We start from the raw sequence: 25,510 nt of genomic DNA, 5'->3' as shown, positions 1-25,510 counted from the left end.
ATTTACTCCTGCTCCTTTTCCTGCTCCTTCAGTCTCCTCAGTCGGAAATGCCGAGAACATGTCCTTTAACTTGTCAATAGGCATAGTGAGGAATCCAAGGAAGGTTTCATATGGCGGTTTGTTCGGCGCAGAAGGATGGGCACTGGAAGAAATGAATGAACTGGTACGACACATCAGTAGTAATCACTTACGGCGTTGGAACGAATTTCTTTGTTGTTCGGAAGCTGTTGGCTGTTTTCGTACTTTTCTCCACACCGAGCACAGGCTCAAGAAGAGGAAGGTCCTTTCTTTCTTCGTTATCGTTGTGCTGGTGTAAGTGATCCATGATTTGCTTCGGCTGCGTTTGATGGTCTTGAGATCCGGGCTCCATATTTTCGAGGTCGCTCAGCATCTCTTTGACACGCTATGGTTGTATTAGCATGTGGTCTATGTGGATGCAATCGTTGATAACTACAAACCTGATGGTCATTGCGGTCTTCATCGGCTAACTCGAGTCCTTTCTCTCCCAGATGTTTTTCCATCAGAGGGTAAACAACAATTTCTTCTCCTACGGCATGGCGAGCAATTTCCCAAGTAAGCTGCCGAGACCAGCGAGCCTGAGCGTCCTGTATTTCCGCTGGCTTTGACATAATGATCATAGTATTCATACATCTAATGAAAGACAGTTAAATTCATGAAGAGGAGACACGAAGAGAGAGCGGAACAGTGTACCTCCTCATGGTCCTCCTTGATGGCGGCGGTGAGTGTCCTTTGAGCTTGATCTGTCGCCATGGTCCGAGATGGTAGATTTCTTCTTGAGTATGTTGGGTTCAGGCTCAAGCGGCTCAGGGATACAGAAATGTTCTGGCAAGATAGTAATGGAGTCGTAGCATTGCCAGTGCTCCACAGTTCACAAGCCATATATCTGACGTTTGAACTTGAAAAGGATGACATCACCCATATGCATGACCGTCTACCTGCAGGAAACTCATTGAGTACATGCGTATCGTCACTCATTACGAACATACGATGAAGTGCTGGTGTGACGCGCTTCAGATCTCAGCGATGTGTAGTCCAAATTCGGTCATTGAAGTCATTGAACAAGAAATCAGTCAATCAAAGATTATCGAGAACCTTTCGCCGATATGGATGTCTTGGAAGGCGGAGACTACCGTCAAACGGCGAAAGGAGTCGGACTCTATGTTATGTATCATCATGTGCCTTGATTAAGGATGGGACTTCTACTTCTGGTCATGGCCACCATGGTGCGCGACCACGTGCAAGGTACCATCCCACCCACGATGGATCAGCTCTCTAGCCTTTGGAAGTGTCGTCGCAGTCAGTCATCGCAGAAGTACCACCGCCGTCTGCTCACGTATATCGTGTAGCAGCTCAGGTTCCGACGGTACAAGCGACGCGACTGCAGTCGACAATGCCTCCAGCCTGAGAACTTGAACTGACTGCAACGAAAAGTTAGTTAGCTAGCCCCGGAGAAGATGGAAGTGTCTGTGACGCATTTTAGGGGAGGTACTTATCTTTCGCTCTTTATATACCTGTCAAAATTAGTTCGGAGTCATCGTCGCATATTTCAAGCGCCCTAAGTCAAGTCAAGTAGTGAGGGCTCGGCAACGAGACTACTATGCGCTTGACTAATCTTTTCCCAAGTTTGCCGTTGCTATGGGATGTCCCTTAGACCTTGCTCTAGTCCATTGAACGCGGCGCGTAAAAGCGGTAGTAGTGGACCCAGTTGGTGGACCATAGATAATATTAATAACATCTAATCTGTGTGTTTATTTATATACATCCACTATCATAACGCAACTGGATTTCACAAGCCTCCTACTGACCTCTAGAGGTTAGAAGACCATAAGCCTATCAACTGCTATTGTCCTTCAATACAGAAGATGTTCCGTGACGTGGGTACGTATATACGATCGCTCCCGGGATCATTTCTTGCAAACTTGGTAGTTTAATGTCCGTTTCAATGTTTTCGCAGCCTTTCAGCTCAAAATCAACAACAGCTCTCTAAAGCGGCTAATTTCAGCTCCGCGAACTGCGCCTTTCGTTCAGGTCCATGGAACTGCACTGCCATCGCAGTCGTTAAATATGCTGCGCGCCTAGCCTATGCGCCATCGGCTCGGCTCGGTCTGCATTCCCCGTAGTTGGCCATTGCTGTGTTGTGAACTTTAAAGCCGCAACGGTACCACAGTGTGTGCCTTTCGCTAACGGCGCGCTCAACTCCTCCGTGTAGAATTCGTCGGCCATCGGGTTGATGTGTGCATGCGACCACTTTCATTTACTCTTATGTAGAAAGACGCCTCAAGGCTCTTTGCTTTGATAATACAGATATGACAGGTCCACGCATTGTCGTTGAACTGAAATCTCCGCTGCCTGATAATCTTCTGGCATTCTTTTCTTTGCATCAATGATGGCGATTCAGAAACAGCAGGTACACGCCTGGTTAACACGATTTCATTATTGAGACTGAGCTCAAAAATATTAATCACGGCATGATCATTGATGCTGGTTAATGAATCCCCGCATGTAAATACTTACACAGAGTGTCCCCGCGTCAACGGTGCGAGAGCTGCTGGAAAGCTTAAATAAGTGATGGGTTGTATGTCCGAATCATCCAAAGATGGTATGATATCTGAAACCATCACACCATCTCCACCTACGCAAAGAGATCAGCGTCTTCAAATAGAAAGGGGAATAAAACGTACGTAGTTGCTTGGGAAAATTCCCTTCTGACCTTTTGAATTGAATCCTGGACTTCTAATTAATCATTGCCGGAAGATGCGGTCACCGTTCTCCTACCTTCCCACCATCCATCGCCGTAATGCTGACCACCAGTCGGACCACTCGACAACTCAATGACTTCACCCTCTCTAAGACCAATCTCATCATGACCGCCCGCTTCGTATTGATAGATCACCCTGACTGGGACCGGTGATACAGATCAGACTGCGCAAGCACGTACAATGGCAAAGGGATTAGGCGCACCGTATTGACCTGACCCTTGTTCCTTGCCGGCAGATTTGAAAGAAGATGGGGTAGGAGTAGGGACTAAATCTTCTTCGCCGTGCGCCAAGTATGTTGCAGGGACTAGTCCATCGTTGCCACGAGTACCGGCTACTTTTACCCATCCGGAACCGTCATCTGGTTCCAGAACACTGACCATGGCGCCATCTAATACGACAGTAAGCAGAAAAGATATGTAACCTTTGATGAAAACTCACCTTTGACACTCAGTTCAAACTCGGACGTAGCATTGAAGTCGAAGATGACCTTGGCTGTAGGATAAGAAACCTCTTCTTCATGAGCTGGCTGGACAAAGGAAGACGGCGTAGGGGTCTGCAGTACAGATGGCGCTAGAAAATGATATTTAGTACATACACTTGGACCCGAAGGAACCACATGCTGGCAGTGGTCGAACGCGAACTTGTGCTTGTAGACTTCCGCGAAAGCATAGATGAGCTGCGTGATGCGCCGCCCTGCTGACAGTCAGCGGGCACCTAGGTAGTTAGGCATCGGTTATCATAGAGCTAAAATGCACCAGATAGGCATCTTACTTTGAGCTCACACTTAGAATGGACCGATATCCCACAGACTTTGCATGTCTTTCCCTGCTTACTGAGGCCCCATATAGACGTCTATAAGCTTGAGTTAAGTCGAAAGATAGGACGGGAGTATATTATTAACCTGACCTGACAACAAGCGCAAGTTGTGGGGATAGAAAAAGATGAGCTCTTGAAAGAATGTGGTCGTTGGGCCCCCAAATCATCTGGAGCCTGGATGAGAAGCACCAGATAGACTGAAGACTGCGTACAGACCTCCAACGGCGGCGGTAATAACCTCTATTTCGGCATTCAAGATACATTCCGACGACCCAAAATGTACCAGCTGGTGTCGACTTTCCATGTAACTCTATATTAAAACGTCAATTAACGTCATCCTTTCGCTAAAACATAATGATAGCCATACCTCTGTTATTTCATCAGCGTTCCCTAGTGACCTTTCTGCGTCGTAAGCGGCCTCGAGCTTGGCGAATTGTTCCAGTTCTCGTTCTATAAAAAAAGTTTACTCAGAAGAATGATAGACGGATGACAGTTATTACACACTCTTATTGTCAATCACAGGTCTGAGCTCTTGCAACTTGCTTCGACTCTTGCTGAGTTTGTTCTGCAAAAATACTTTTGGCGCGGGATCAACACTCAAAGTTTCCTACATCCTTCAGATGATAAGCGTATTACGTAGAAAGAAGATCACTGACAGTGTCATAAAAAAATGCACAAGGTTCGAATTTCCAGTCATTGGGGGCACTGAAAGGACGAATATTATGATCACAGAATAGATCCTGGTCCTTCGAAGGGTTGACTTCTGCCAAGGATCTCTCAACGGCGGCTAATCGACTCTTCAGGACATCCAAATGATTGGACTGAATCGCTTGTGCATGCTGGAGGATCTTAGTAAATCGCTCGACGAGTCGGCTCTGAAGGAGTTCTAAGATCACCCGCAGAGCATGTGCATGAGCATTAAGGCTGTCAATCAACGACACAGATACATACGCAATTGCTAGAGGATAAGTCAGCTGTCGGGATCATGTCAAGTATGCCACCGCAGAACACGTACATCCTCTAGGCCTGGTAGGTCATCTTTGTAAAATTTGGCTTTTATCTTGTTCGACACCTCGATGGATATAATGTATGAACTATGGAGATACAGGTGAACGGGCGTTCCTGGTACAAACACGAATTCATCTCACTTTTTGCAGTTTAGCATGTCATTGCGTTGTTGGTCTGCTTGTTTTGCGATACGCTCCGCATGTCGGTCGTCGTGTGCTCGTCCCTAATGCGCTTGATCAGGTGCCTGGGAGACATATGGGAGGAATTCGAACTCAACCTGCTTCTGACGATGAAGGTCTACTTCGCCACATTCTTCATCGTACTGGGGGCAAATCCGTTAGAGAGGTCCACGGTGTATAAATCTTCTAATTACCTTTGCTTTGTTCTGCCGGCCGGCCATTAGATTATTGATTCAAGAGGCCGATTGTCAACTATATTGCAGGAAATGGTTCTGACCTTGAGACGTTCAGCGTAAGTACGATCCCTATCTGAGACCAGCTTCTGGAAAAATTGCATCTCCTGTTCCCAATCACAGAGGTGAGTTATTTGAAATCACTCGCGAACGTCGGGACATCGTACCTTCTTCTTGGTTTCCTCGTTTTTGCGCCCTAAAGCTTTGAGAACGTCGACGACCTGAGAGGTCAGAACTTCGGCTACATTTACGTGATCTTCGGCGGTGTTCGTCATGGATTGAATAATTCCATCATAAGCGGTATTCAGGGTACTGAAAAGCCCATTGTGAGCAGGGTGGAGTTGGTGCCTCAAGGATAGTTACCTCTGCTTCAAGGTACGTTCGTCCCATGCTTTGGTGGGGTCATCTCCGACTACGAACGAGCTCTCCATTTTACTCTTCTTCTCTGTTGCTTTCTTTGTCAATGCCTGAAGCTTGGTAGCATATTCGCGCTCCAAAGCGACACGATCCCTATACAAATCACGGACCTAAACTGCAAGTGAGAAGAGCAAGCAAGGTCCGGGTGACACCTACATCACTGATGACCTCTAGATGGGAGTCAAATAATGTCGCAATTCTTTCCACTTGATCCTGTTGAGTGCGTTGTTAGTCCGACTTTTCGTCGATACCACGGAGGTAGACATCGATGTGGACGAACAGGTAGAGTGGTGCCATATCGTTGGCCAATCGCCTGCATCTCGGTGTTCGGTCTAAGTCTCGCGCAGGGCCGCAGCGATGCCTGATGGTACACAAAAATTCCTCCGAGAGAAGTAGTAGGCAGTTCAAGGTCTGACAAGCCGTCGGTTGCTACTGCTAAGGCTGATGTCATGGTTGTGGCGGTGCAAATGTCATGAATTTGCTTCCCAAGTTGAAGTTCTTCTGCGAGTGCGACGCGAATAATATTCGAAGGCCTTCACTTACAGGCTCCCGTGCAACTCACTCCGAAACTTGGACGGGTAGAACCGTCCGTGTGCAGTATCAATAGTCAAGCATTCCGTCACCCACTTATTTAAGCCTCCGCGGTGCAAGGTTGGCAGCTAGTACACAGCTCGTCAAAAGAACTAGCCCGAGCACGGCTACGGACTTTGCGGGAAATTTTGAAAGGAGAAATCGACTTAACGCCACTGCACCACGCAGAGTACTAGTTCAATCCAACCTTGAGTCTTATGAACATCGATCCACCTTCTTGTATTTCGAACGCCAAGTTAGATGATTCCTTGCTCCGAGGTAGTCCAAGGCGCAAGTTGCAGGAAGGTTCACCTAGAACGCGGCAATCGAGTCACCGATTCACTTCTACTGGTCGAGTAAACGGAGAATACATAACATTCGGAGGCGGCGTCCTTCGGAAATCGGATCGTTGTAGTAAATATTCACCGGCATGGGTTTCTCGGAAAGATTTGTCGCGCGACTTACCCTGAGAATGCCATGATTAAAATCACCAGGACCCGGAATACGTACATGTAAGGAACACATTGCTCTGAATGGATTCAAACGCGCAGTAGGAGCGTTCATTAATAAATGGCCCGATCCACATGGAAGCCTACGAAGCCAAGTTAGAAGAAATCAGGTCTTCTCTTCGTAAAGAAGAATATTCTGCCGCCATAATTCCCCTCGGCGGCTGGGGCGCGTGGTACAAAAGTGAAATATGGGCGTCAGATACGGGCGTTCAGAATGCGACTGGGAAATCGGGTAGAAATTCCCTGTTTCTCAATCAAGAAAACCGGAGAAAAATGAAGAACGCGGGGTTCAGGGCTGAGTAGAAAATTTTCGAGGTTCAAAAGTCTAACAACCTGCTGGGAGGGACCTGGAGACCGACCGTTATCCCGGATGATGCCGGATGGGCGCGATTACTTCATCATCTGTGACCGATTGTGACGCATTCGACATTTTTGCATTTTGATCGATTTATGTTGCGTTTCGATCTTGGCGCCTTGCACAGCTGCAGCGTTTTCGTGAATCTGCAGGCAACGTGCCCTACAGGCGATGATTAGATCTAATAGAGCTAGGCAATGATGCCTGGACTGCTCTGTCGCTACCACACTAGTGGTTCATATCGACTGTCGCGATTCCTGATGTGTCACATCTCCGCGGTCCGAAGACGGATGTGGCCTCAACTTCCCTGCCCGCGCCGCATTACTTGGCTCACGACACGTCTGGACGCCAGTCACCCCCTTTCAGTTGTCTAGTTCTTCGTAAGTATAGCATCGCAAAAAAATATGCCGTTGTTTTTTGCCGGCGTAACGGGGGTCCGAAATAAGCACCAACGGGATTAATCCTCACCATGATTTCATGGACCGTATACACGCGGTGGGACTTCGCACAGGTATAAAAGCATATTGAAAATCCTGCTGATGCCCTTGTCGAGCTCCCCCACCTTACTTGCCTCAAGTTCCTCTACTGGCAGCTGTTGCTCGCACCTTACCCCGCCTCACGTCCTCTGTCATGTTTAACTCTTCCACCATGTCGCACTGTCGCCCTTGCACTTTTCGTGCTTTTCTCGTGTCTTTCAATGGTCTCTGCTGCTCCAGTACCCCATACCGCAGAAATCGAAAAGAGAACCTGACCATGTGGGCCGTGTCAGTATTTCCCCCTCCTCACGATTTCCGTCCGTGTACTGACTGTATTGATTTCTTACAGGGAACATGGTTCTACCCGGGCAAGGGCAATTGCGGCTATATTGACGGCAATAATGACAAGATCCTTGCAATGTCGAAATCCTTTTACGATGCAAACGGCGGTTCAAACTGTAATCAGGTCCGTTCTTTGCAATTATCCTAGGTACCAACAGCGCCCAATGTTGTTTGTTCATTCAGTGGGTCTCAATCGTCAATGAGGGTAACGGCAAGTCAGCGTATGGTCTTCTAAGGGACAGTTGCGAGAGCTGTGGATGGGACGATATAGGTACGAAGCCCGAGTCACCCGATATATACACCCGTTGACACTATTCTTTGACTTCAGACATGTCCCCGGGCCTTTTCGAAGAACTTGACGATCTCTCAACCGGGGAGCTCACAGTCAAGTGGCACTTCATGGCAAAGTCATGGAGCCCGTAAGCGCCTCCCAACCATCCTATCCCCACTCCCGCTTGCCTTCACCTTCATCGGGTTTTACGATTGTTTTACGTTGGAATTATTTAGACATGTCAGGAATGTCGCAAGGAATGAAGTTTCCAATTGGTGTATCAGTATGTAACGGATACCTGGTGGTCTTATATCTTTACAAACTACCATTCACGACCCCGAGGCTCTGGAGCCTATTGTTTGTTTGACGACTGTTTTATTCATGATGTGCAATACCTTTTTTGCTAGATCCTTGTACCTACATATGTAGCTTTCTGCGGATACTAGTCGAATGTTTATTTGAATTGTTTTTTTAACACTTCGTTAAAGTTTCGTTGTGATGGATAGATGTACAATTGATGGTAAGTAAATGCCAAGAAACAAATGTCTCGTAAATCGACTAAGTCGTAAAGATACAAAACAGGGGAAATGGTCGTCATGAGCGTTCGTAAATTGGTACAAATGAGGAATGGTTGGAGACTCAACGTTAGTAACGGATCAAAAATTCAGCATAATAACCAAAAATGCCACGACGAAACAGTAGGCTCTGTTAGAACCAAGCATTTGACCCGCATTGTTACTCTGGGTAGCCGCTTGCGTCGTCGACGCGGCGGTGGATTCGGGGGTGCTTGATCTGGAAGTGGACTGAATTGAAGAGGACAGCGCTAATGATGTCGGTAATAGCGACGAGCCGGACGGAAAGAAAGTGGAGGTCGAGATCGCCGTAATCGTTGCAACGGTCGTCGACACTTCTGAGGTGACAGACGGCCTGGCAGAGGACGGCGTATTGGTGGAGGACGTTCCGCCTGTGATCTCGGATCCTGTGATGGGTATTGGGGTGCTGATTATACTTGTCAGGCTACTCGCACTACTGGTACTAGTGGTAGCGCCACTACTGCTTGAAGAAGGTGGATCTTTGAATTGTGAATTTCGGACTCGTATTACCCGAGTCACCGAACACTATAAAAGGCGTGGTGGGTGGTTGGTTGGTACTGCGGTAAGGCCTCACGTTCATATGGACTACTTCACAGACAATAATGTAGTCATCACGGGGCTCAACATCAGGAACCGTTATGTCGGCATGACCGTCTGTGAGCTGAAAGTTGCTGGCGAGTGGATTATCTAGGTGGATGCGGCGCGATAAGAGAGTGCGCTGAATATCCAGGTATGCCGTAAGAACTTACCGAGATCCAAGTTCAAGCTATTATTCGCCTGGTATCCCAACACAATTTTCCCAATGGGATTCGTTATTTGTGAAGCATTTGTTGGTATGTCCGTTGTATTCCTATGATGTATTGATAAACATTTAACTTGGTTCTACGAGAAAAAAGACACAAAATACCAAGTAACCGTTACGGTCTGTCCAACAGTCCATATAGTACCTGCAGTGGGGCTCGTGATAGGAGGGGAAATAACATCGCGAGAGATAAGAGGAAGCGCATGAACGAAGACGGAGGAGAGGAGGAGGAGAAGGGCATGAGTATACATCATAGAATCGTCTTGGGAGAAGACGTGGACTGATGGAAGTTCGTCACAAGTCCATGTCGCCGCCTGATCACTTTTATACCTGTCTGTGTTTGCTGCTCGCATGGGCCGTGAGAATTTTCAGCCGATAAGCGGGATCGACACGCCCACGTGAGCATCTCCTCCGATTACATTCAAATTTCGACAGCAACTTCCAAACTACTCGACACAACGGCTAACTACTTGGTGATACTAGAATTAAGTATTATGCTACGTATGTAAGATATAGTAGTGCGGGGAGAGGCAGAGAAATGTTCCAGGTTCGAATACATGTTCAGGGGCAACTGATAACGATCATCAACGATCTCATGAACGTTTTCGTTTTGGCTGGTTTCGTTATTTCATCATACAGTGCCGTGTCGTGAGATTTAGGCCTCGATAGCGAAATATTCGCCCCTGTTGCCAGAGTCACCCATCACTGAGGGAATGTGTCAGATCGAAAATTAAAGACGATTTTAGGAACGAGTACTACTCACAGACGATCTGATATTGGGTGCCAGGTGCGACCTGAGGCACTTGAACTTCTTGTCTGCCGCTGGTGATGTCGAAACCCGATGCAAGAGGATGGTCTAAGGAAGAAAAATATGAGCCTACAGACTCAACGGTCAAGCGTGGTGGCAAACATACCGACATCGAGACGCCCATTGGTAGACAGGAAGATCACTCCTTCTGGGTTCGTGATGCTTGCAGGCGGGTTCGACGCGTCCCTGTAGTAGAGTTAAAGGCGAGTATGGAGAGCAGGGGCGCGATTTGCGTACCAAGTAACATTGTGGCGGCTTCCGACCTTCCACGTCGTACCCGAGCCAGGGTACTTGACTGGGGGAGAGTATACATCTCGCGCAGCTAGGGGAGCGGAGACGACGACATTGAAGACAATGAAAAGCGTAAGGAAAAACGTGGTGATGAAAGAGTTCATGATGATACGTGAATGAGAACCTGAGGTCGCTCTATGAATTCGTAAGAGAGAGTAAGAGGGATGTTGAAAGTCTAGGACGATGAGAAACTCTCCAATGCCCGTCCCTCTTATATAGGGTAAACCAGGGTCGTAAATTGGATCAAGTTAAGACTTAGGCCGGTTGTGTTATGTTTGTCACAGTAAGAGCATCGCCTGAGCTTGAGCTAACCAGTGCGTAGCATTCATCGGGGCGTACGTAGCATGTGGCCTTTTTACGCGGCGAATCTTCAATCTCATCAGGTCCTCTTTATCATCGCCCGCTGTTCCGCTGCTTTCGCCAACCTTGATGCTTCTTTCTCTGCGTATCTGAAATGGTGTGCTCAGCAATAATTCCCCGTAGACTCTCTTTCAAGTCGCAGTGCAATTGAACAACATACACTTGAAACAGTAATTCAGACACAACACGTTTCGGCAATACACACGCTTTACATGCTTAGTCAATGTGCACGTTCATTCCCCATTTCAATTCGATTGAGAGCCGTGCCTCTTCTTCTCACCGATTGACTTTTCCTCTATAACGGCACGGGAACTATATCACTACCGTGAACACCATACGTATCAGTTGAAGTGGATGAATTCTAGGTACAAGTCAGTTATTGTATCTCGGGACGGTACTTCACTGACCGGTAACGACCAAAAGGTGAAGCGAAGCGGCACCCTACTTACCTCGTTTTTGGATCAGTGACGTCTTCCGCAGCATACTCACGGCGGTCGTAGGGCTTCTCCTCCCCCCGTCCTTGACGTCTTACCTTTCCACCGCCGTTCCTGGATTCACATTACAGCGAATCCTTTAAACGCCCGTTCATTTCCGCACTGCAGCAAGGTAATCTCAGCATCGCAAAGCCGCAAATGCCACCATGGTGCGAGTGAAGCGTCACTGGTGGTCAGCTGCCTGTTCTTTGCCCGGACCAAGGAATTACTAGCTCATTCTTCGACGCTACTGCACCAGTCCATCGCCATTGCGTTGTCTTCAATTAATAAATTTACCTGAATCTGGGGAATCTCCACGAGATGAAACTTTCTCTTCCTGTTACCGGTATAATCTTGTCCATAGTTTGCCTCTCGCAACGTCAGAGAGCGAATGACAAGTAAACTTTACTGTCGTAGTTGAGAAGTTCGAGATCGTATCCACCGCAGTCTGCATAACCGATGACTTCCTCGTACCGAGGCGAATCGCACGTATCTTTGAGCTTTGATTTCGTGATATATACAATTGAAACTCCCAAAGGTCGATCGAACACCTTACAACTTGATGCCTTGAACCCACATACTTGTGCGATTACGATTGTCGCCCAAACACCACCATTTCTCCATCACCTCGGGGGTGATCTTCACAGGATAGTCAAAGAAATCGAGGGCGCCCGTCCCAACACGAGTCGGTGCATCCCAAAGCGAGACTGTACATGTTGATTTGAGTTCCAACCCCGACCAAAATGTATACCATAGCTTACTTTGTTGGGCATCGAAAGGTGCGCCCACCTGAAACGATCCGCAGCCAGTAGGGAGACCGAGGGATATCGCACCTCCGCGAGTAGCAAGAAAAAGGGACTCGATCCAGTCTACAGCCAAGGAGGGTTCGGATCCAGAGTTCATGATATTCAAACCTTGGCGCATTCTGGAAGTGACAACAGCTTGCCTCATGGCGTTCATGATATCAAGACTGTATCCCCCTGCCACATCGGTGCCCAACCCTATCTTCAGTCCTTGATCAAGGGCTTCCCGAAGGCGAAAGGGCTCCGCGGAGAAATACGCATTGGATAAAGGACAGTGCGCTACGGCTGTACCGCACTCGCGAAGCTGCGAAAGCGAAGGGACGTCAAGAAACGTGCAGTGGGCTTGTATTGTCCGAGGAGTCAGAAGATTGTTCTGGGCGGCGAAGTCAGTTACCAGTAATGCGACGGAGACGGTTGAACCTACGCGATGAAAGACGAAAAGGTCCTCTTCCCCTCGTTCTGATCGCACCGCTTCGACCTGATCGTGAGACTCCGCGAGATGACTCTGAATTCGAAGGTCTTGGGATGCCACCAAATCACCTAGGCCTTTAAGCAGGGCGTCCGAGCATGTAGGAACAAATCTTGGTGTTATTACTGGTTCTATCAAACGGGACGAAGTATATGTGGACTTTATCTTGCCAACGAAGGATCGTGCAGCATCAAGGGAAATTTCGGCAGATGCTTCGATATATGATAGGCGAGAGGATTGGTCCATCGAAAGTTTACCCACAAAAGCACGAATTCCCGCCCTGTTCATAACGTCGGCGAGAATGAGACTGACCCATATTCAATTGGATTATTCATTAATCACACAAAAGGACGTACTTGGTTTCCTCCTTGATGGTTCCGAAGAGCAAAACGGCTCCAGTACCATTCTCTACTAATCGCTCAGCGAGTCGGGTATACGCACTTCGGGCCAGTGCAGAGTCTGCGTCAAGGCGTTCCTCGGCCTTGAACGCGTATTCATTCAGCCATTCCATCAGAGGCAAATGGAGTCCATTTCCTTGATAAAGGAACTGGGGCGCATGTAGATGGAGGTCGCAAAACGTTGGTAGAAGAAAACTACCTTCTGGTAGCTGCAAAGGCAGTTCGTCTGTGTTGACGAGAAGCTGTGTCGACTGGGAAGAGGCGGCGGCGTCGAAATGAGTGATAAAACCAAGATCATTGACAGCTGCAAATTCAACGTTTCGTCGATGACAGCATGTCGAATCAGTTCGATTCGAACTTGCCTAGCAGATAATCATGCAGGATCTCCAAACCAGAAGAACTCAGGCAGTGAACGAAGGTTCCTCTTACTAGCATGGTGGATAGAGCGAAGGGCAGCGAATCTGAAAAAGGCAACTTCATTCCATTATGGATACCGCTTTCTAAATAAGTGCCCGTAAAAATTAGCCAATAATACCCGATGAATCTTAAGTACAAAGTAATAAAATAACCATGCGACCAGTTGGTCTATCAATTTATGAGCCACATTGTTCCGACCAGGCAGCTGAGCATCCACAGTCCACTGCTTCCCCACGAGCGATGGCTAGAAGCACCAGAGATGACGTGCGTTGCAACATTCGTCGGTGCGGATATCGTGACAAACGAGTCAGTTGGACCAGCTCCTTCTGTCGTAGGTGAAGCCGTTGCGGGGCCACTTCTCTCGACAGTTCCAGCTCCGATGTATGTTTGCCCGAGAGCATTAAGGCCGCCATCAGCGTCCAAGAGATCTACGACGGTGGTCAATCACACATACTACCAATGATTGGAGGACTTACTATAGAATGTGCTGTTCTCGGGTCTCTGAGAGAGAATGAGTGGATGTGATAGACAAGCAAATGTGACATACGAAGTAACCGAACCATGCATATCGTTCAATCCAATCAAGACTTTCCAAATATGTGGTAGTTTGGTTGATGAATTGGAGGACATCTAGAAGCTGTTCAGACTCAGCCAGGCACCTGTTATAAAGTCCTACCGGTTGCGTTCCCCTCTGTGTCTGCGTATTCGGTCACCCACACTGTGTGGTTGGGGTATTGACCATGAAGAGACCAAAGATAATCATAAAATCCTGCGGTACCCTCGCCGTACCTGAAAAGAGTTACTGACGGAATACAGGAGTTGATGGAATTTGTTGCTCACCAGTGAACCGTCAGGAAATCAATAGTACAGTTCGAGCATGCAGTCATAAACTGTCTTAGCCATGGAAGTCCTGTACTAGAACTGGTGATAGCAGGGCCTCCGAGACGAACGCCCTCGTCTTTCAGCGGATCGATGTACTTTTGCCATAACTCGGCGGCATATGTAGCATCTAGGTTCGATTGTTGATCAAAGTCCGGTTCGTTAAACGTCTACGGTCATCAGATATTAGGCGGGATGCGACTAACGTCGATAGGCAACATACCAATAACGTCTTGGCACTTTGGTTCTTAATAGCTGATGCGAGGTTCTCGATATTACCTGCGCCCCATTGCATAGGGACGTACTCGATGCTTGTATTGACGAGGTAACTCGGCGGCGAGAGTGCCCAGTCGTATATCCACGATATAACACTTTGTGTTTGATTTATGTTGAGAACATCCTGGGGGTTATTCGTAGCGGGGAACGTTATGCCTCGTTTAGAGTTTTTTTTAGCGACTGCTAGGGTTGGGGCGACGATGAGGAGCCAAAGAGCGAGGAGGACCATGACGGGTGAGTGCAGAAACATACGAGGGCCAAGGCGGGGACGGAGAAACTGAATCGAGGAGTATTTGAGCACCTGGTCTCTTGCGGTGTTTCTCACTCAGCCGAAACTTCTTTCAGGGCGAACTGTCCAGTGTTACGCGCGTCGAAGGCACCAATCAAGCACATCATATCCAGTACAGAATGACGTCTGACGAAGCAAGACGTCAGTTAAGGCTCAACACGTTCCTGCGAGTATCTTGAATCATCGATTCCGCCTCGTATAGTGTGTTCAGCTCTACAATTACGCCGCCCGAAGGGGGTACACCCGCAGAAACGGAGTCTCGGACGAGACAGAATCATTGATGATGACAATCACCGTGTACCTAACAATGTAAGAATGTCAGCTTGTTCCGTTTGAATTACAGGAACCAAATCTATATTGATCATGAGAAAACATACCCTTGAGGAGGGCTCCGAGGGCAATAAGGCTATGATACCGCTACGAAAGCGTGTGCGTAATTGAATGAAGAACGCGTAAAAAGAACCAGATTTTCGATGCCCTGACAGTATTTATTAATTTTACCCCTGCCATGGGTATGGCCCATGTGCTCGCAGATCTATAGTTGTGCAGTCTTGTGCACTGAGTCCTCTTGGCCCGTCTTTATGAAAATGACTGTCTATAGTCGGAGAAAACTTGCAAAGACATGCCAAGTCAGTCTGAAATTCCGAGGTCAAGATACTGCCTTGCGACTCATTGACGGACGCGAAGATGGCGTGCCTTTTAGGGCGGTGGTCGAGAAGAGGATTATATGCAGGGTCGCGCTTCTTCTCCGCTGATGACTAATCATCTCATGCTCGGACAAAATAATCGTCATCCCTCGCGATCTAAATTGCAACATGCACCTCCTGATTGTTCTGAATGAACAAGAAAAAGCTTTCGACTTGCAAGCTATTTATGACACAATACCACTTTTTTGCGACAGCAGTGTTTAGCTCTAGACACAATGGTCTGGCCGGTCTGGTCAGCCCTTCTCGGTTCTCGGTTGGCTCTAAGAATCGCGTATTCTGGCGCAGCCCATCCCTCGGCGAAAAGGCGTCAGGATGAATATACCGGACAATCCCTAATTCATAGGTCCGGGTCCTACGGAGATATACACGGACGGACTCTGTTAAGTACAGAGGTATGATTCATATTACTCTCACCTCGTCGTCTAAACGATCTTCTAGTATATATCAAGCAACGTCAGAAATAATGAGACTATAAAGGTCTGTCCAGTCTCGTTCTGTGGCCTAACGACCTGGGACTAAGGGATCACAGTAAGCCTGATATCCTCTTTCGCTGAACTAGAAGGTCACTGTACTTGTAGGAAACTTTGTTGCCATCAGATGAACGTCCACGTTTACGTGCCAGTGCTCCGCCTTATCCTCTATTCACCTCGTCAAAATGCCTTTTTTAATAAATGTTATTTTCCCAAAGCGCTTTTCACCAATGTAAAGCGCTCGTCACTTCATCCTCGTGTATCCATCCGATTTACTGGGCGGTTATATACTAGAATCCTGTCACACAGTCCGTCCCTTCAGGTCAAACATTCTGATGGTCCCTCACGTCGCACCCGCCGGCACCTGTCTGTATAAGGAACCAACTTGCTGAAAACTCCGACAGCATCTTTTTATCGAGAATCCTTTCGTGAGATAAGGAGAACATCTTTCGAAGAACTAGAGATGCATGTACATTCTTTTTGCCCCCGAAGCTTCGCTCATTATCGCACCAAGTATATTTGGTTCCCCATGGCCCTGTGATCCATGCAGAAGAACGGAGAGAACGGGAATGTCAAGGATCGTGGCGCCAGAATGTTTAAAACCAAGCCGAGGAGGACAAATTGCAAGGCCATACTACCGAGGTAGATTTCTGACCTCGACGTCACACAATTGGTTGACTGACTGCATAAATTCAAGGCGTTAATGGCACATCCAAGTCACTGTTGGTTTAAGCTATCCCGGATTTCGGATATTCTACAGAGACCAGATCAGAGCTGAAGAGCTTTGAATGTCCCTAAGACGGAAGTCAGGGCTCAGCTATTCTGTTGACTCGGTTTCTAGGTTCTTAAACCCCCGTCATTCAAGTATTTTTCCGGAAGCTTGTTACGGTACAATATCAGTGCTTGTCAGTCGCGCGCATTGAAATGCCGAACGTCAGGTCTCCATTTCAACGGAATTGCCGCCTTGTTTCAACCGACTCCGAACATACTTGTCACGTTTACGCGAGGGAGTAGACTCACGGAGCAGTTGCTCCGGCACTCTGCATTTTCGCGTTCTTGTTATAGCACGACTCCTGGATGCTAGGCAATTCTACTTATGGTCACTTACTATGACCCTGGAGGAAAATTGCCGCTACTCCCATTTCCAATCGAAGAGGGTCGTAAGTCGATCCGCACTACACATGCTCGAGTTACGGTACCGAGCACTCCGGGCTAAAAGACATAGCCTACGGTCAAATCTCGACTCTGTTCACGTCGAAGAAGTCCAGTCGAAACGGAGCACTATAGGATGGGCGGACGAGGATATGCCTACCGGATATTGACAGGCATGTCGGGAACATTCAGTTCACCGACACGTACACCTTTGCACGGGATCAAAGCTGTGTCCCTTAACAGAGCATCTCGACACTTGCTCCGGATTTCTTTGTCGGGTTTCGATATACAGCGCCGTTTTCCGCTACATTTTACGATAACCATTTCGGCTCTTCTTCGGCTTTCATTGGCAGCGTCGTTCAGACTCCCGCCCTTCCGAAGGGACGCGCTATTTTAAAGACCTGCAGCGGTGTATGGCAAATGATCAGCTGCCTTGCTGCCTCGTTGGACGTGGGCTCACCCGAGAATTGAGCTTCAGATATGGACAAAAGCGCCAGATGACCCATGGGTGCATCCTGGTTTGTACCCATGTCCAACACCCTGTCTTCTACACTGATCTGATTACAGATAGGATGTTTATTTATGCCCAAGGCTGTGACCAATGTTCTAAAACCAAGTCATGGTTAACCCCCGGAAACTCTTCTTGCAAGCAATTCCCGTGTATTCCATTCCACCCGAACCAATCGGCTTAGGTCGATAATGGAGCTTCTGAACCTCGGAGCGGGTCATATTGCTCACACCAAACATTTATTCACACTGCGACACGCACGTTCTTCGTGCGGGCTTATTGCTGCTAGGTGCCGAGTTTTTGTCCGTCACTGACTGTACATATTCTTAAACAATCTTCTGTGCTACTTTGGTTGCACCTCCAAACCTCCGTCCAGCAACTTTTCCCACACAGTCCCGACTTCCGGATGCGCGCGAATAGATGATATCCAATCCGAGCATATATTCAGATGCTGCAAGCGGCAAGCGGGTCCCAGCATCTGGATCCGCATGGGGTTGCGCCGCGACTTCACTGTTCTAACGAACGCCACCTGGTAACTCTGAAACGCGAACGTCGATCCAGTCAAGTCTAGATGCTCCAAGGACGGAAGGAGGGACTGGTATATGAGACTGCAGAGGAGGTGCTCGGTGATTCCTTCAACTGAGAGTTTCAGTTTTTTTATGCCGGACGTGGTTCGCAGGAATTCGACGAGGTGAATGTCAGAGCAAGGATCTTCGCATAGAGTGCACTCTATTTCAAGTGATTGCATGTCCATGTAAATCTCTGATGGGAACTGAGGGACGACATCGATGTATCGCAAGACCAACGTTTCCAGTGCCGTCGCACGCATGTACGGTACCTGTCCTTTGATACGGCCCTCGGAATCCTGCCTCTCATACAACTGAAGCTCTCTGACATGATCGAGGTCCACCTCCTTTGGTGTCCGCTCAATCGGAGGCATACATTGCAAGAAAAGCGTCTTTGCGCTGCAAGCCTTCTGCAAGCCTTTCGAATACCCACGTGATCTAGGTCAAATGCCAGATGCGAGGCGTGGCTGGTTAATTGCGACCAGGGAATCTTTATGTGCTCGATCCATGATGCGGGCCCGAGAGATGCGAGGTGCAAATGGTTGAGGTTTGGAGCCCACTCGAAAGCGTCGATTTCGAAGTCAGGAGACGCGTCTTCTCGATCCTCATCCGTAACGTCGAACAGGAACAGATGCTCTAGTGCGCTGAACGAACCCCTGCATTCCGAGAAGAAATGGAAATATTCTGATGGAGCTACGACGCCTAGCTGCGTGCACCGAGGCATCGCAGAGAGGAGGATTTGCAGTCCCGCATAATCCGAAAAATCGCCATAGCTGCAGAACATCAGGGACAGAGGGTGACTTTGGGATCTTTCCAGCTGTAGACAGAGCATATAATAGAAGAGTTTCTCCTCTTCTACGGACATTGGCTCTTCGTGAAAGGTCATTTTGATGGAGGACCATATTCTCGCAGTACTCAGGGCCACGGATCTCCAGCGACGGCATACTTGGGACAGCGTCCATGGTGGATCTTCGGAGTTGAGCGAATTGCAATATCCCGTAGCTACTCTTTTAGTCATGTCTTCATGGCAGGCGATGAAGATCTCTGAGAGGACGATATCGTGGAGTCTGCGTACAGGCTCGAGGGCGACCTGCGCGATTGCGATATTTTCTGATAGCTGGTCGCAATCCTCGTCTATCCCGTCAAGGTCTGGGATGCTTTGCTCTAGAGCCTCGAGCTCAGCGAGGCGTCGGGGACCCGTCAGGACAGTCTCGAGGAGGAGGGGCTTGTCACATTCCAAAGGAGGGTCGTTGTTGTACCAGAGGTCTTGTATTCTGGGCGGAAATGAGTGAATTGTTCTGCGATGATACGACTCCATGCCAGCAAAGTCTGAAACTAGTGGCGCAACGGCGTTTGGTGAGCATGTTCGCTCTGGTTGAGACGGCAACGAGCTTACCGCGCTTAAACTCAGAGTGAATGCTTCAAGTACGTTTATGACGAAGCAATGTGAGAGATAGAAGCATAAATCAAATTTCAAGAATATGTCGCCATCACCTCGGTAGCCACTGGTTTAATTATTGTTCAGTGTCCACAATGGAACCTTAAACAAATGGTCATGAGAATCCTTTGTCTGACCTTCTATAGGTCGTTTGAGTGGCCAAAAGGTTTTATTGGCCAATCCGAGCCTCGTCTAATGAACGTTATGGTTGGGATAGATGCTACAACCATTCAAGCCATCTCAACTTCGAGATTTCTTCCAGTGGTTATAAATGCACGGGAAGTCGCGGCCACGTCACGGGAACGCTAGGTCTAGTGGATCTGGTAGCGCCTGGTCGTACTCCGGTCGTGTCTAATTGGGATTGTGTACACAGACATCAGCAACGGAACGTTACTCAAGAAGCCTAGGCATTATTCATGAACACTGACAACATTTCGACATTTATTTCAAAACAAGAGAATTTGGCATAGAATAGCAGACACATCGCAATCAAAATACTTGGCTCATTATTTCAATCTACCCTTCCTCTGCTGAGATCAAACATTAGTTGCTGGGAACACAAACCCTCTGTAATTACGGCGCGTCAGCAGATGACATCAGTATTTGATCCGATTACCACGACTTACCTGGCCAACCGCCAAAGAGTTACAGTTGATGCCGGGATTCGCAGCTTGAAGTCGCGCGACATTAATCCCGCCTTGGGTAGCAATACCCGAGCAGGTTTCACCAGGATTGACGATGTGAGTGTATCCTGGGACTCCGTTGTCACACGCGGCGTTGACGCCTAGAAATGGGTAAGAAAAAAGCAGATATGACGGCGTGGATAACTACCAATGACAACAGCGGCGATGAGGATGAAAGTACGAGTAAGCATGTTTGAATACGATTTGGGATGTTGAAATCCGGATGGATGACTGGTCTTTTATACACTAAGGGAGTATTTATCTTTACCCCTTTGAGCGGGATTCTAACGCACAGGATCCGTTGAGTTTGACCAGCTTTCCAACCGGTACTTCTCTATTTTAGCAAGTTCGCTCAATTATGCATGGAGGGCAGGTGAGCAGACACAAATGGATACTTATGCCGGACGACTGATTGATTATCCTCAGTTTGAATTGCGGCTTGTAGGAAGCTGATCCACAATGCTCTCACCGCATCGCCTAAACGATTTTCAAGCGCCCCCCATAGAAATCCACCCAGTCCCAGTTCCAATATTGAGGTTGCCACTATTCGTCGAAGGAGGGCAGCAATACAGTCTCTGTGTCGCCTAAACGTTCTCCAAGCTTTGCCCAGAGATTTAGCTGCTCGCGAACTGGATCTGGGAGATTCTCGTGGCAACGTTTGAGCAGCCTGCAGGCATAACAAGTACTTTGATTCGCCCCGGTGAAGCTGGCGTCTCATCATAGTGGTACAGTGATATGAGGCCTTAAAATAATCTCGGGGTACCCCAAACTTATTTTCAGCTGATGCATATTTGTGGTTGGCGGTGAGATGTTTATTCTGGTTTTCATTTGGAATGGCGAACGCCGTTGGTCGGATCCAGATCGGGCGATAGATCGCGTCGCGGTCACGTTATGGCGACGTCAGCTCAAACTCATAGCCGTACTTGATCCCAATTTAGGACAAACCCCTTTCGAAACAGACGAGTTTGAACCAGGCAAGAAATGCCTTACTTTGCATGCAACCAGTCTCAGATACTCGGTGCAAAGGGAGAAGTGACAAATACATCAGGACAATCAAATTTGTTCACGATTCACTTCAGTCAAAAGTAGAAGTACAGTTGGTAACAGTTACAGCAAGACAGCACATTCTTCTTTCTCTAAGATCAAGCGCAGACATTGTTCACGATTTACTGGAAACTTAATAGTCAAACGTTAGCAGACCCTCCGTAAACCACGGCATGTCAGTAGAGCAAACATATTGTGAATACGGCTTTGAATGCTGAGATGCAAATTGACAAGTTGGACTTTGATATATCAGCAGAACTTTGGTTCCTTCCCCTTCGGCTGGATTCTGACCTAGGATTTTAACCGGCGCTTCTCCATTTCCGCAAGCTCGATCAATTACGCGTCGAGAAAGGAAAGTAGGTAAGCAGACACACATGGATATTTTATTTATGTCTGACAGCTCTTTGATTCGCATCTGTAGTTTGAATTTCAGCTTTCAGGAAGCTGATTTACAACGCTTTCAACATGTCGCCTAAACGATTTTCAAGCCCTTTCAATAGGAATTTATTTACTCAGTCGCGTATCCAATATTGTGGTGGCCACTACTCGCGGAGGATTACCTTCTGTGTCACGTCAAGAATCCAGCTACTCATCTCTGAGCACCTCGCCGTGATGCGAGGCTCTAACATATTGAATTCGGGGTACCCCGAGATTGATTTCCAGCTGATGTATAGGCTCCTCTGAATGTAAGCCTCTCAGTAACGATATTAATTTGTAAATTTTTAGAAAGCAAGAACCTGTATCACCACTAGATTCCGATTTTATGCGGCAATTTCCCAAGTCGTTGTCTCTACTATTGTTGTTATCATATTGACGAGTCCATCAATTGTAAGGTTTTGGAACTTGACTTTGGAAGCGGGGATGTTATTGCTTCAGGAGGCGCACCTTAGTGCATGTGACACAGTTCCAAGGCATTTCGAAGACAGACAATGAAAATGTTGTTATTCTATATTGGCCCCACCTCAAATCCGTCTCGAAATTCATTTTCGTCTCAGTCATGGTACGTACTGGATTCGCATCAATCCAACACCCTGGGATCCTCTCATAAACCTGAACGTAAAGTATGACGCAAATATTGAATTGAAGCATGACAAAACAAGGTTTGAAATTTTCCCAGCAGCAAGTCATACTCGGTCGCGAACATCGAATCCTGATCGGGCGGTGTCGCGATCACGTTACGGCGACCTCAACTCGCATGGGTATCCTCCTAACGAACTACTCGTTAAATTCAACAGCATCCGACCCCATCTGTTTAGATAAACATCCCCTTTCGAAACAAGTTGGGAAAGTGACAGAGCGCCTGTCAACACGGCACCTTAGCAAACCATTAAGTTGGGTCGGTAACAATTAGCGATGGATATGACAGTACGAGCGAACACGTTTGGATTCAATGGTTGGCAGGTGTTCTTTTATGCCCTTCCATGTCGGTGTTGTTATATGTTACACCGGTGGTTGGCATATAAAAAGAATGGGAAATATTAGATTAATAATCTGTCGTGCTTGAACGGGGTGTCAAGCCCAGATATCCTAGGTCGAACGGTGTAGCAACCACAGATACCTTACAGAGAACAAGATATTAATGTATACCACTACTATGGTGTCTACAGATATCAGTAGGTCAGCAGATTGACAATTACTTCAATGTTCTCGCAGTAAAATTCTCGTCTCGGTTATTGTTAGTCTATTGCATGATCACTGGACCAATTATGAACTCCTTCGAGCTCCAAGTAGACCACAGAATACAGAATCAGTGCGCACCCGGATAACGGAGGGGCCCCGAACTCGGCTAGCTTGGATAGGGTAGGTAACCAACGCGCACCTCTGGAATTGAAAAACCAGAAGCCTTAACGACCAGCCAAGTGTATTCGTTGACTTCGAGCAGATGTGCCAGATGGATATCCCTCGTGTGTCAGCATATTGACAACCACCCCCTTCGTGTCAAGTCGCGTATAGAAAAATGTATGTCGAAATTCTAGATAGCCCGCCACGTCTGTGCACCTCGCAATGGGAAGGTTTCGATGTCGAGTATCTGGAATTTTTGCTTGCTCCGATTATGTAGGATCAAGGTGCTTTAGACCATCCATTTCTGGGTCAGTTTCCAGTGGATGGGAATGTAGACAAGCTTGAATACTTCGAAGCTGAGGATAGACCACAACATCAGATAGTTACAGGAGCTCACCTGATTCCAATTCCAATTCCACCGTTCCTATACAACGATTTCAACAAGTCGGTTTACTTTGAGATACACGTATGACTCCATCAATGGTAAGATTTCGAAAGTTGACGGTGAAATAGGGAAGGTTATTATCACTTCATGCGGCAGGCCTTGATAGTTCCAAAGCTAAGGGCTTTTTCATCAAGAGTATGCCGTATTCCTTACGAGCTCCACGGCTCAAATCTCGAAATTCACTTTCGTTCTCACGGCTCCGATCCAATACCCTCTCCCAAACTCGGGTGTCAACCTGGAATCAGATGAAAAGAAACTGAAGAGGCTCGGATTTTTCCCAGTAACAACTCCGAGTCGAACGAGGGCATGCCAATCACTAGTACGTATTCTTATTAGTGAACTACTCAGGTTAAAGTTTGATTTAGATGATCCTTTCAAAATCAACAGATGCGATACACTGCAACCAACCAACCATGATACTCGACGGAACACAGAACAAGTGCCAAGACTAGCTATCCATCACACCCTTTCTTCCTGCTCCGAATCGGACACACATCACGATGGGAACATTTAGCTGGGGATACAGATCACCTGTCACCACCCTGAGCTGTCTGTGCAGATCAAATACCATCACCGTGACTTGCCTGGCCCACCGTCAAAGTATTGGAGTTGGAGATCTGGGGATTCGCAGCCAATATCTTAGCGACGGTGACCCCTTGCCTGGCGGCGATACTCGTGAGGGTATCACCAGCGACGACTGTATAATTCGCAACACACTGCGCATACACGCCTAGCAGGACGGAGATGTGTAAGAAACAAGTCAAGATATGGGCTTGAACGTACTGAGAGCGATAGCAAGGAAGACGAGAGCACGAGCGAACATGTTTGGATGTAGAATCACTGGCTGGCTAGTTAGTGGTCTTTTATAATATTCTGTGTCGGTGGGGTTAGATGCTACACCGATATGTTGGATGGAGAACTCGTAAAAAGAAACGGAGGTTCAATACCGTGAGTCGGGGTCGGATTGTCAAGCCCCGAAATTATCCTTGCTTTAAAAGGTCAGGCGGTGAGGGTGGCTCGTAAAAAGAACCAGCAGATGCTTTAGTTACCAACGTGCCAGGACCTAGGCGTTCTTGGACGAACCTTTATGTCGTGCATCGAATTTCCAGATAGACACCACTATCAAGTACGGTGCACACCTAGACAGACTGAGAAGAGTTTTGAACCTGACCATCATCATCGGCGGCGGTGAGGATTGGAAAACGTGTCGAAATTCCAGATAGCCCTTCAAGTCAAGAAGCAATGTGTACAGAAGGACGGGATGGTCAATCGGTATTAGGGCTCTTGTCACTTGACCATCGATATTAGGGTGCCAGAAAGATGGAACTTGCCTGAGAGCCCGGGTAGAAAAATCAACGCATCTTTCTAGAATTGGGACGAGAAGCAGCTGAATGTATTTGCTGGGTTCAATTATGCAGGTCCAAGACTACTTGTTTCTAGTGGAAAGTAGACGGGAAAATAGACGACCAACGTCAAGTACAGAAGAGGCATAGGTAGAAGAGCCTTGAACTCGACCATCATTCAAGTTGGCGGCGAGAAATCAAGAGTCCTTCTGGAGTCGAAAAAAATGAGAAGTGTTCACAATCCAAGGACCAAGGAGCCAGCGTACTAAAAGGAACTAGACATTGATACTATCATCCCTCCTGTGCCAGCAAATTGACAATCACCCACTTGTGTCAAGGTGCGTATTAGGGAAAACATGCGCATGCGTCGAAATTCTAGGTGGCCCGACAAGTACAGAAGGATAGCCAGAAGAGAACTTCGGTGCCGAGCGTCTTGCCCGTTCTCGTCACTCGCCTGAGTAAGTAAACGACCGAAAAATCCGCGAGTGAAACGTCGATGCAGGAGCAAGAGTCGCCGGCACGTCTGGATGAGGGGAGGATACGCAATCTTCTGCGCAT

General features: G+C 47.6%; 11 protein-coding genes across 11 annotated transcripts; 2 read left to right on the top strand and 9 right to left on the bottom strand.

Moving 5' to 3' along the window:
* Positions 1 to 2: 2 nt before the first annotated feature.
* On the bottom strand, positions 3 to 771 carry EV420DRAFT_1475885 (uncharacterized protein; the record flags this gene model as incomplete). Its single annotated transcript, XM_060469297.1, has 5 exons — positions 3 to 36; positions 59 to 160; positions 192 to 403; positions 459 to 620; positions 712 to 771. The coding sequence occupies 5 exons, from the start codon at positions 769 to 771 to the stop codon at positions 3 to 5; spliced, it is 570 nt and encodes a 189-aa protein (XP_060335533.1).
* Positions 772 to 2,639: 1,868 nt separating this feature from the next.
* On the bottom strand, positions 2,640 to 6,052 carry EV420DRAFT_1328300 (uncharacterized protein). The gene is made up of 21 exons (XM_060468781.1): positions 5,714 to 6,052; positions 5,590 to 5,646; positions 5,380 to 5,543; positions 5,184 to 5,328; positions 5,061 to 5,123; positions 4,978 to 4,989; positions 4,882 to 4,926; positions 4,745 to 4,827; positions 4,612 to 4,690; positions 4,548 to 4,554; positions 4,253 to 4,482; positions 4,101 to 4,203; positions 3,964 to 4,046; positions 3,813 to 3,906; positions 3,687 to 3,763; positions 3,552 to 3,632; positions 3,401 to 3,494; positions 3,219 to 3,350; positions 2,983 to 3,168; positions 2,797 to 2,919; positions 2,640 to 2,746 (listed from the first exon to the last, which is right to left on the bottom strand). Exons 1-21 carry the CDS (start codon positions 5,882 to 5,884, stop codon positions 2,676 to 2,678), a joined length of 2,100 nt encoding a protein of 699 aa, XP_060335532.1. The 5' UTR covers positions 5,885 to 6,052; the 3' UTR covers positions 2,640 to 2,675.
* A 1,317-nt stretch (positions 6,053 to 7,369) lies between these two features.
* EV420DRAFT_1040451 (uncharacterized protein) lies at positions 7,370 to 8,326 on the top strand. Its single transcript, XM_060465489.1, has 4 exons — positions 7,370 to 7,629; positions 7,693 to 7,809; positions 7,869 to 7,956; positions 8,014 to 8,326. The coding sequence occupies exons 1-4, from the start codon at positions 7,498 to 7,500 to the stop codon at positions 8,106 to 8,108; spliced, it is 432 nt and encodes a 143-aa protein (XP_060335531.1). The 5' UTR covers positions 7,370 to 7,497; the 3' UTR covers positions 8,109 to 8,326.
* Positions 8,327 to 8,876: 550 nt separating this feature from the next.
* EV420DRAFT_1040246 (uncharacterized protein) lies at positions 8,877 to 9,855 on the bottom strand. Its single transcript, XM_060465487.1, has 4 exons — positions 9,457 to 9,855; positions 9,299 to 9,399; positions 9,144 to 9,236; positions 8,877 to 9,074 (listed from the first exon to the last, which is right to left on the bottom strand). Exons 1-4 carry the CDS (start codon positions 9,702 to 9,704, stop codon positions 9,007 to 9,009), a joined length of 510 nt encoding a protein of 169 aa, XP_060335530.1. The 5' UTR covers positions 9,705 to 9,855; the 3' UTR covers positions 8,877 to 9,006.
* Positions 9,856 to 10,006: 151 nt separating this feature from the next.
* On the bottom strand, positions 10,007 to 10,554 carry EV420DRAFT_1637971 (uncharacterized protein; the record flags this gene model as incomplete). The annotated part of the gene is made up of 4 exons (XM_060476779.1): positions 10,007 to 10,056; positions 10,115 to 10,207; positions 10,266 to 10,345; positions 10,397 to 10,554. 4 exons carry the CDS (start codon positions 10,552 to 10,554, stop codon positions 10,007 to 10,009), a joined length of 381 nt encoding a protein of 126 aa, XP_060335529.1.
* A 1,281-nt stretch (positions 10,555 to 11,835) lies between these two features.
* Positions 11,836 to 13,388, bottom strand: EV420DRAFT_1618288 (uncharacterized protein; the record flags this gene model as incomplete). The annotated part of the gene is made up of 5 exons (XM_060475322.1): positions 11,836 to 11,990; positions 12,045 to 12,459; positions 12,511 to 12,862; positions 12,912 to 13,257; positions 13,316 to 13,388. 5 exons carry the CDS (start codon positions 13,386 to 13,388, stop codon positions 11,836 to 11,838), a joined length of 1,341 nt encoding a protein of 446 aa, XP_060335528.1.
* A 20-nt stretch (positions 13,389 to 13,408) lies between these two features.
* Positions 13,409 to 15,017, bottom strand: EV420DRAFT_1040441 (glycosyl hydrolase catalytic core-domain-containing protein). The gene is made up of 5 exons (XM_060465488.1): positions 14,473 to 15,017; positions 14,211 to 14,419; positions 14,047 to 14,159; positions 13,847 to 14,000; positions 13,409 to 13,798 (listed from the first exon to the last, which is right to left on the bottom strand). Coding segments are annotated over exons 1-5 (780 nt in total). The 5' UTR covers positions 14,776 to 15,017; the 3' UTR covers positions 13,409 to 13,797.
* A 636-nt stretch (positions 15,018 to 15,653) lies between these two features.
* EV420DRAFT_1040538 (uncharacterized protein) lies at positions 15,654 to 16,324 on the top strand. The gene is made up of 3 exons (XM_060465490.1): positions 15,654 to 15,913; positions 15,960 to 15,998; positions 16,100 to 16,324. The coding sequence occupies exons 1-3, from the start codon at positions 15,737 to 15,739 to the stop codon at positions 16,187 to 16,189; spliced, it is 306 nt and encodes a 101-aa protein (XP_060335526.1). The 5' UTR covers positions 15,654 to 15,736; the 3' UTR covers positions 16,190 to 16,324.
* Positions 16,325 to 17,994: 1,670 nt separating this feature from the next.
* Positions 17,995 to 19,535, bottom strand: EV420DRAFT_1637969 (uncharacterized protein; the record flags this gene model as incomplete). The annotated part of the gene is made up of 2 exons (XM_060476778.1): positions 17,995 to 18,627; positions 18,651 to 19,535. 2 exons carry the CDS (start codon positions 19,533 to 19,535, stop codon positions 17,995 to 17,997), a joined length of 1,518 nt encoding a protein of 505 aa, XP_060335525.1.
* Positions 19,536 to 20,038: 503 nt separating this feature from the next.
* On the bottom strand, positions 20,039 to 20,676 carry EV420DRAFT_1516214 (uncharacterized protein). Its single transcript, XM_060471929.1, has 3 exons — positions 20,487 to 20,676; positions 20,282 to 20,439; positions 20,039 to 20,222 (listed from the first exon to the last, which is right to left on the bottom strand). Exons 1-3 carry the CDS (start codon positions 20,527 to 20,529, stop codon positions 20,199 to 20,201), a joined length of 225 nt encoding a protein of 74 aa, XP_060335524.1. The 5' UTR covers positions 20,530 to 20,676; the 3' UTR covers positions 20,039 to 20,198.
* Positions 20,677 to 24,051: 3,375 nt separating this feature from the next.
* EV420DRAFT_1760438 (uncharacterized protein) lies at positions 24,052 to 24,846 on the bottom strand. The gene is made up of 3 exons (XM_060480621.1): positions 24,693 to 24,846; positions 24,393 to 24,625; positions 24,052 to 24,339 (listed from the first exon to the last, which is right to left on the bottom strand). The coding sequence occupies exons 2-3, from the start codon at positions 24,430 to 24,432 to the stop codon at positions 24,170 to 24,172; spliced, it is 210 nt and encodes a 69-aa protein (XP_060335523.1). The 5' UTR covers positions 24,433 to 24,625; positions 24,693 to 24,846; the 3' UTR covers positions 24,052 to 24,169.
* Positions 24,847 to 25,510: the final 664 nt, after the last annotated feature.

The sequence above is a fragment of the Desarmillaria tabescens genome, assembly GCF_030435595.1.
Source record: "Desarmillaria tabescens strain CCBAS 213 chromosome Unknown EV420scaffold_6, whole genome shotgun sequence".
Classification (NCBI taxonomy): domain Eukaryota; kingdom Fungi; phylum Basidiomycota; class Agaricomycetes; order Agaricales; family Physalacriaceae; genus Desarmillaria; species Desarmillaria tabescens.
The sequence above is the reverse complement of the archived record's forward strand: the minus strand, read 5'-3'. Positions and strand labels throughout refer to the sequence as shown.

What these genes read in the sequence shown, in the direction of transcription:
- EV420DRAFT_1328300 (XM_060468781.1), bottom strand. Translation starts at nt 5,884, where the DNA reads ATGACATCAGCCTTAGCAGTAGCAACCGACGGCTTGTCAGACCTTGAA. An exon ending in GATATGGCACCACTCTACCT is followed by an intron (nt 5,647 to 5,713) that starts GTTCGTCCACAT and finishes CGCACTCAACAG; the next exon opens with GATCAAGTGGAAAGAATTGC. An exon ending in ACAAGGGTCAGGTCAATACG is followed by an intron (nt 2,920 to 2,982) that starts GTGCGCCTAATC and finishes CACCGGTCCCAG; the next exon opens with TCAGGGTGATCTATCAATAC.
- EV420DRAFT_1040451 (XM_060465489.1), top strand. Translation starts at nt 7,498, where the DNA reads ATGTTTAACTCTTCCACCATGTCGCACTGTCGCCCTTGCACTTTTCGT. An exon ending in AGAACCTGACCATGTGGGCC is followed by an intron (nt 7,630 to 7,692) that starts GTGTCAGTATTT and finishes GATTTCTTACAG; the next exon opens with GGAACATGGTTCTACCCGGG. An exon ending in CTGTGGATGGGACGATATAG is followed by an intron (nt 7,957 to 8,013) that starts GTACGAAGCCCG and finishes CTTTGACTTCAG; the next exon opens with ACATGTCCCCGGGCCTTTTC.
- EV420DRAFT_1040246 (XM_060465487.1), bottom strand. Translation starts at nt 9,704, where the DNA reads ATGCGAGCAGCAAACACAGACAGGTATAAAAGTGATCAGGCGGCGACA. An exon ending in TAGCTTGAACTTGGATCTCG is followed by an intron (nt 9,237 to 9,298) that starts GTAAGTTCTTAC and finishes GCATCCACCTAG; the next exon opens with ATAATCCACTCGCCAGCAAC. An exon ending in TGATGACTACATTATTGTCT is followed by an intron (nt 9,075 to 9,143) that starts GTGAAGTAGTCC and finishes CGCCTTTTATAG; the next exon opens with TGTTCGGTGACTCGGGTAAT.
- EV420DRAFT_1040441 (XM_060465488.1), bottom strand. Translation starts at nt 14,775, where the DNA reads ATGTTTCTGCACTCACCCGTCATGGTCCTCCTCGCTCTTTGGCTCCTC. An exon ending in GATTTCCTGACGGTTCACTG is followed by an intron (nt 14,160 to 14,210) that starts GTGAGCAACAAA and finishes AACTCTTTTCAG; the next exon opens with GTACGGCGAGGGTACCGCAG. An exon ending in CACAGAGGGGAACGCAACCG is followed by an intron (nt 14,001 to 14,046) that starts GTAGGACTTTAT and finishes AACAGCTTCTAG; the next exon opens with ATGTCCTCCAATTCATCAAC.
- EV420DRAFT_1040538 (XM_060465490.1), top strand. Translation starts at nt 15,737, where the DNA reads ATGGTCTGGCCGGTCTGGTCAGCCCTTCTCGGTTCTCGGTTGGCTCTA. An exon ending in GGACTCTGTTAAGTACAGAG is followed by an intron (nt 15,914 to 15,959) that starts GTATGATTCATA and finishes ACGATCTTCTAG; the next exon opens with TATATATCAAGCAACGTCAG. An exon ending in GAAATAATGAGACTATAAAG is followed by an intron (nt 15,999 to 16,099) that starts GTCTGTCCAGTC and finishes CTGTACTTGTAG; the next exon opens with GAAACTTTGTTGCCATCAGA.
- EV420DRAFT_1516214 (XM_060471929.1), bottom strand. Translation starts at nt 20,529, where the DNA reads ATGCTTACTCGTACTTTCATCCTCATCGCCGCTGTTGTCATTG. An exon ending in CATCGCCGCTGTTGTCATTG is followed by an intron (nt 20,440 to 20,486) that starts GTAGTTATCCAC and finishes ACCCATTTCTAG; the next exon opens with GCGTCAACGCCGCGTGTGAC. An exon ending in ACTCTTTGGCGGTTGGCCAG is followed by an intron (nt 20,223 to 20,281) that starts GTAAGTCGTGGT and finishes CCGTAATTACAG; the next exon opens with AGGGTTTGTGTTCCCAGCAA.
- EV420DRAFT_1760438 (XM_060480621.1), bottom strand. Translation starts at nt 24,432, where the DNA reads ATGTTCGCTCGTGCTCTCGTCTTCCTTGCTATCGCTCTCA. An exon ending in CTTCCTTGCTATCGCTCTCA is followed by an intron (nt 24,340 to 24,392) that starts GTACGTTCAAGC and finishes CCGTCCTGCTAG; the next exon opens with GCGTGTATGCGCAGTGTGTT.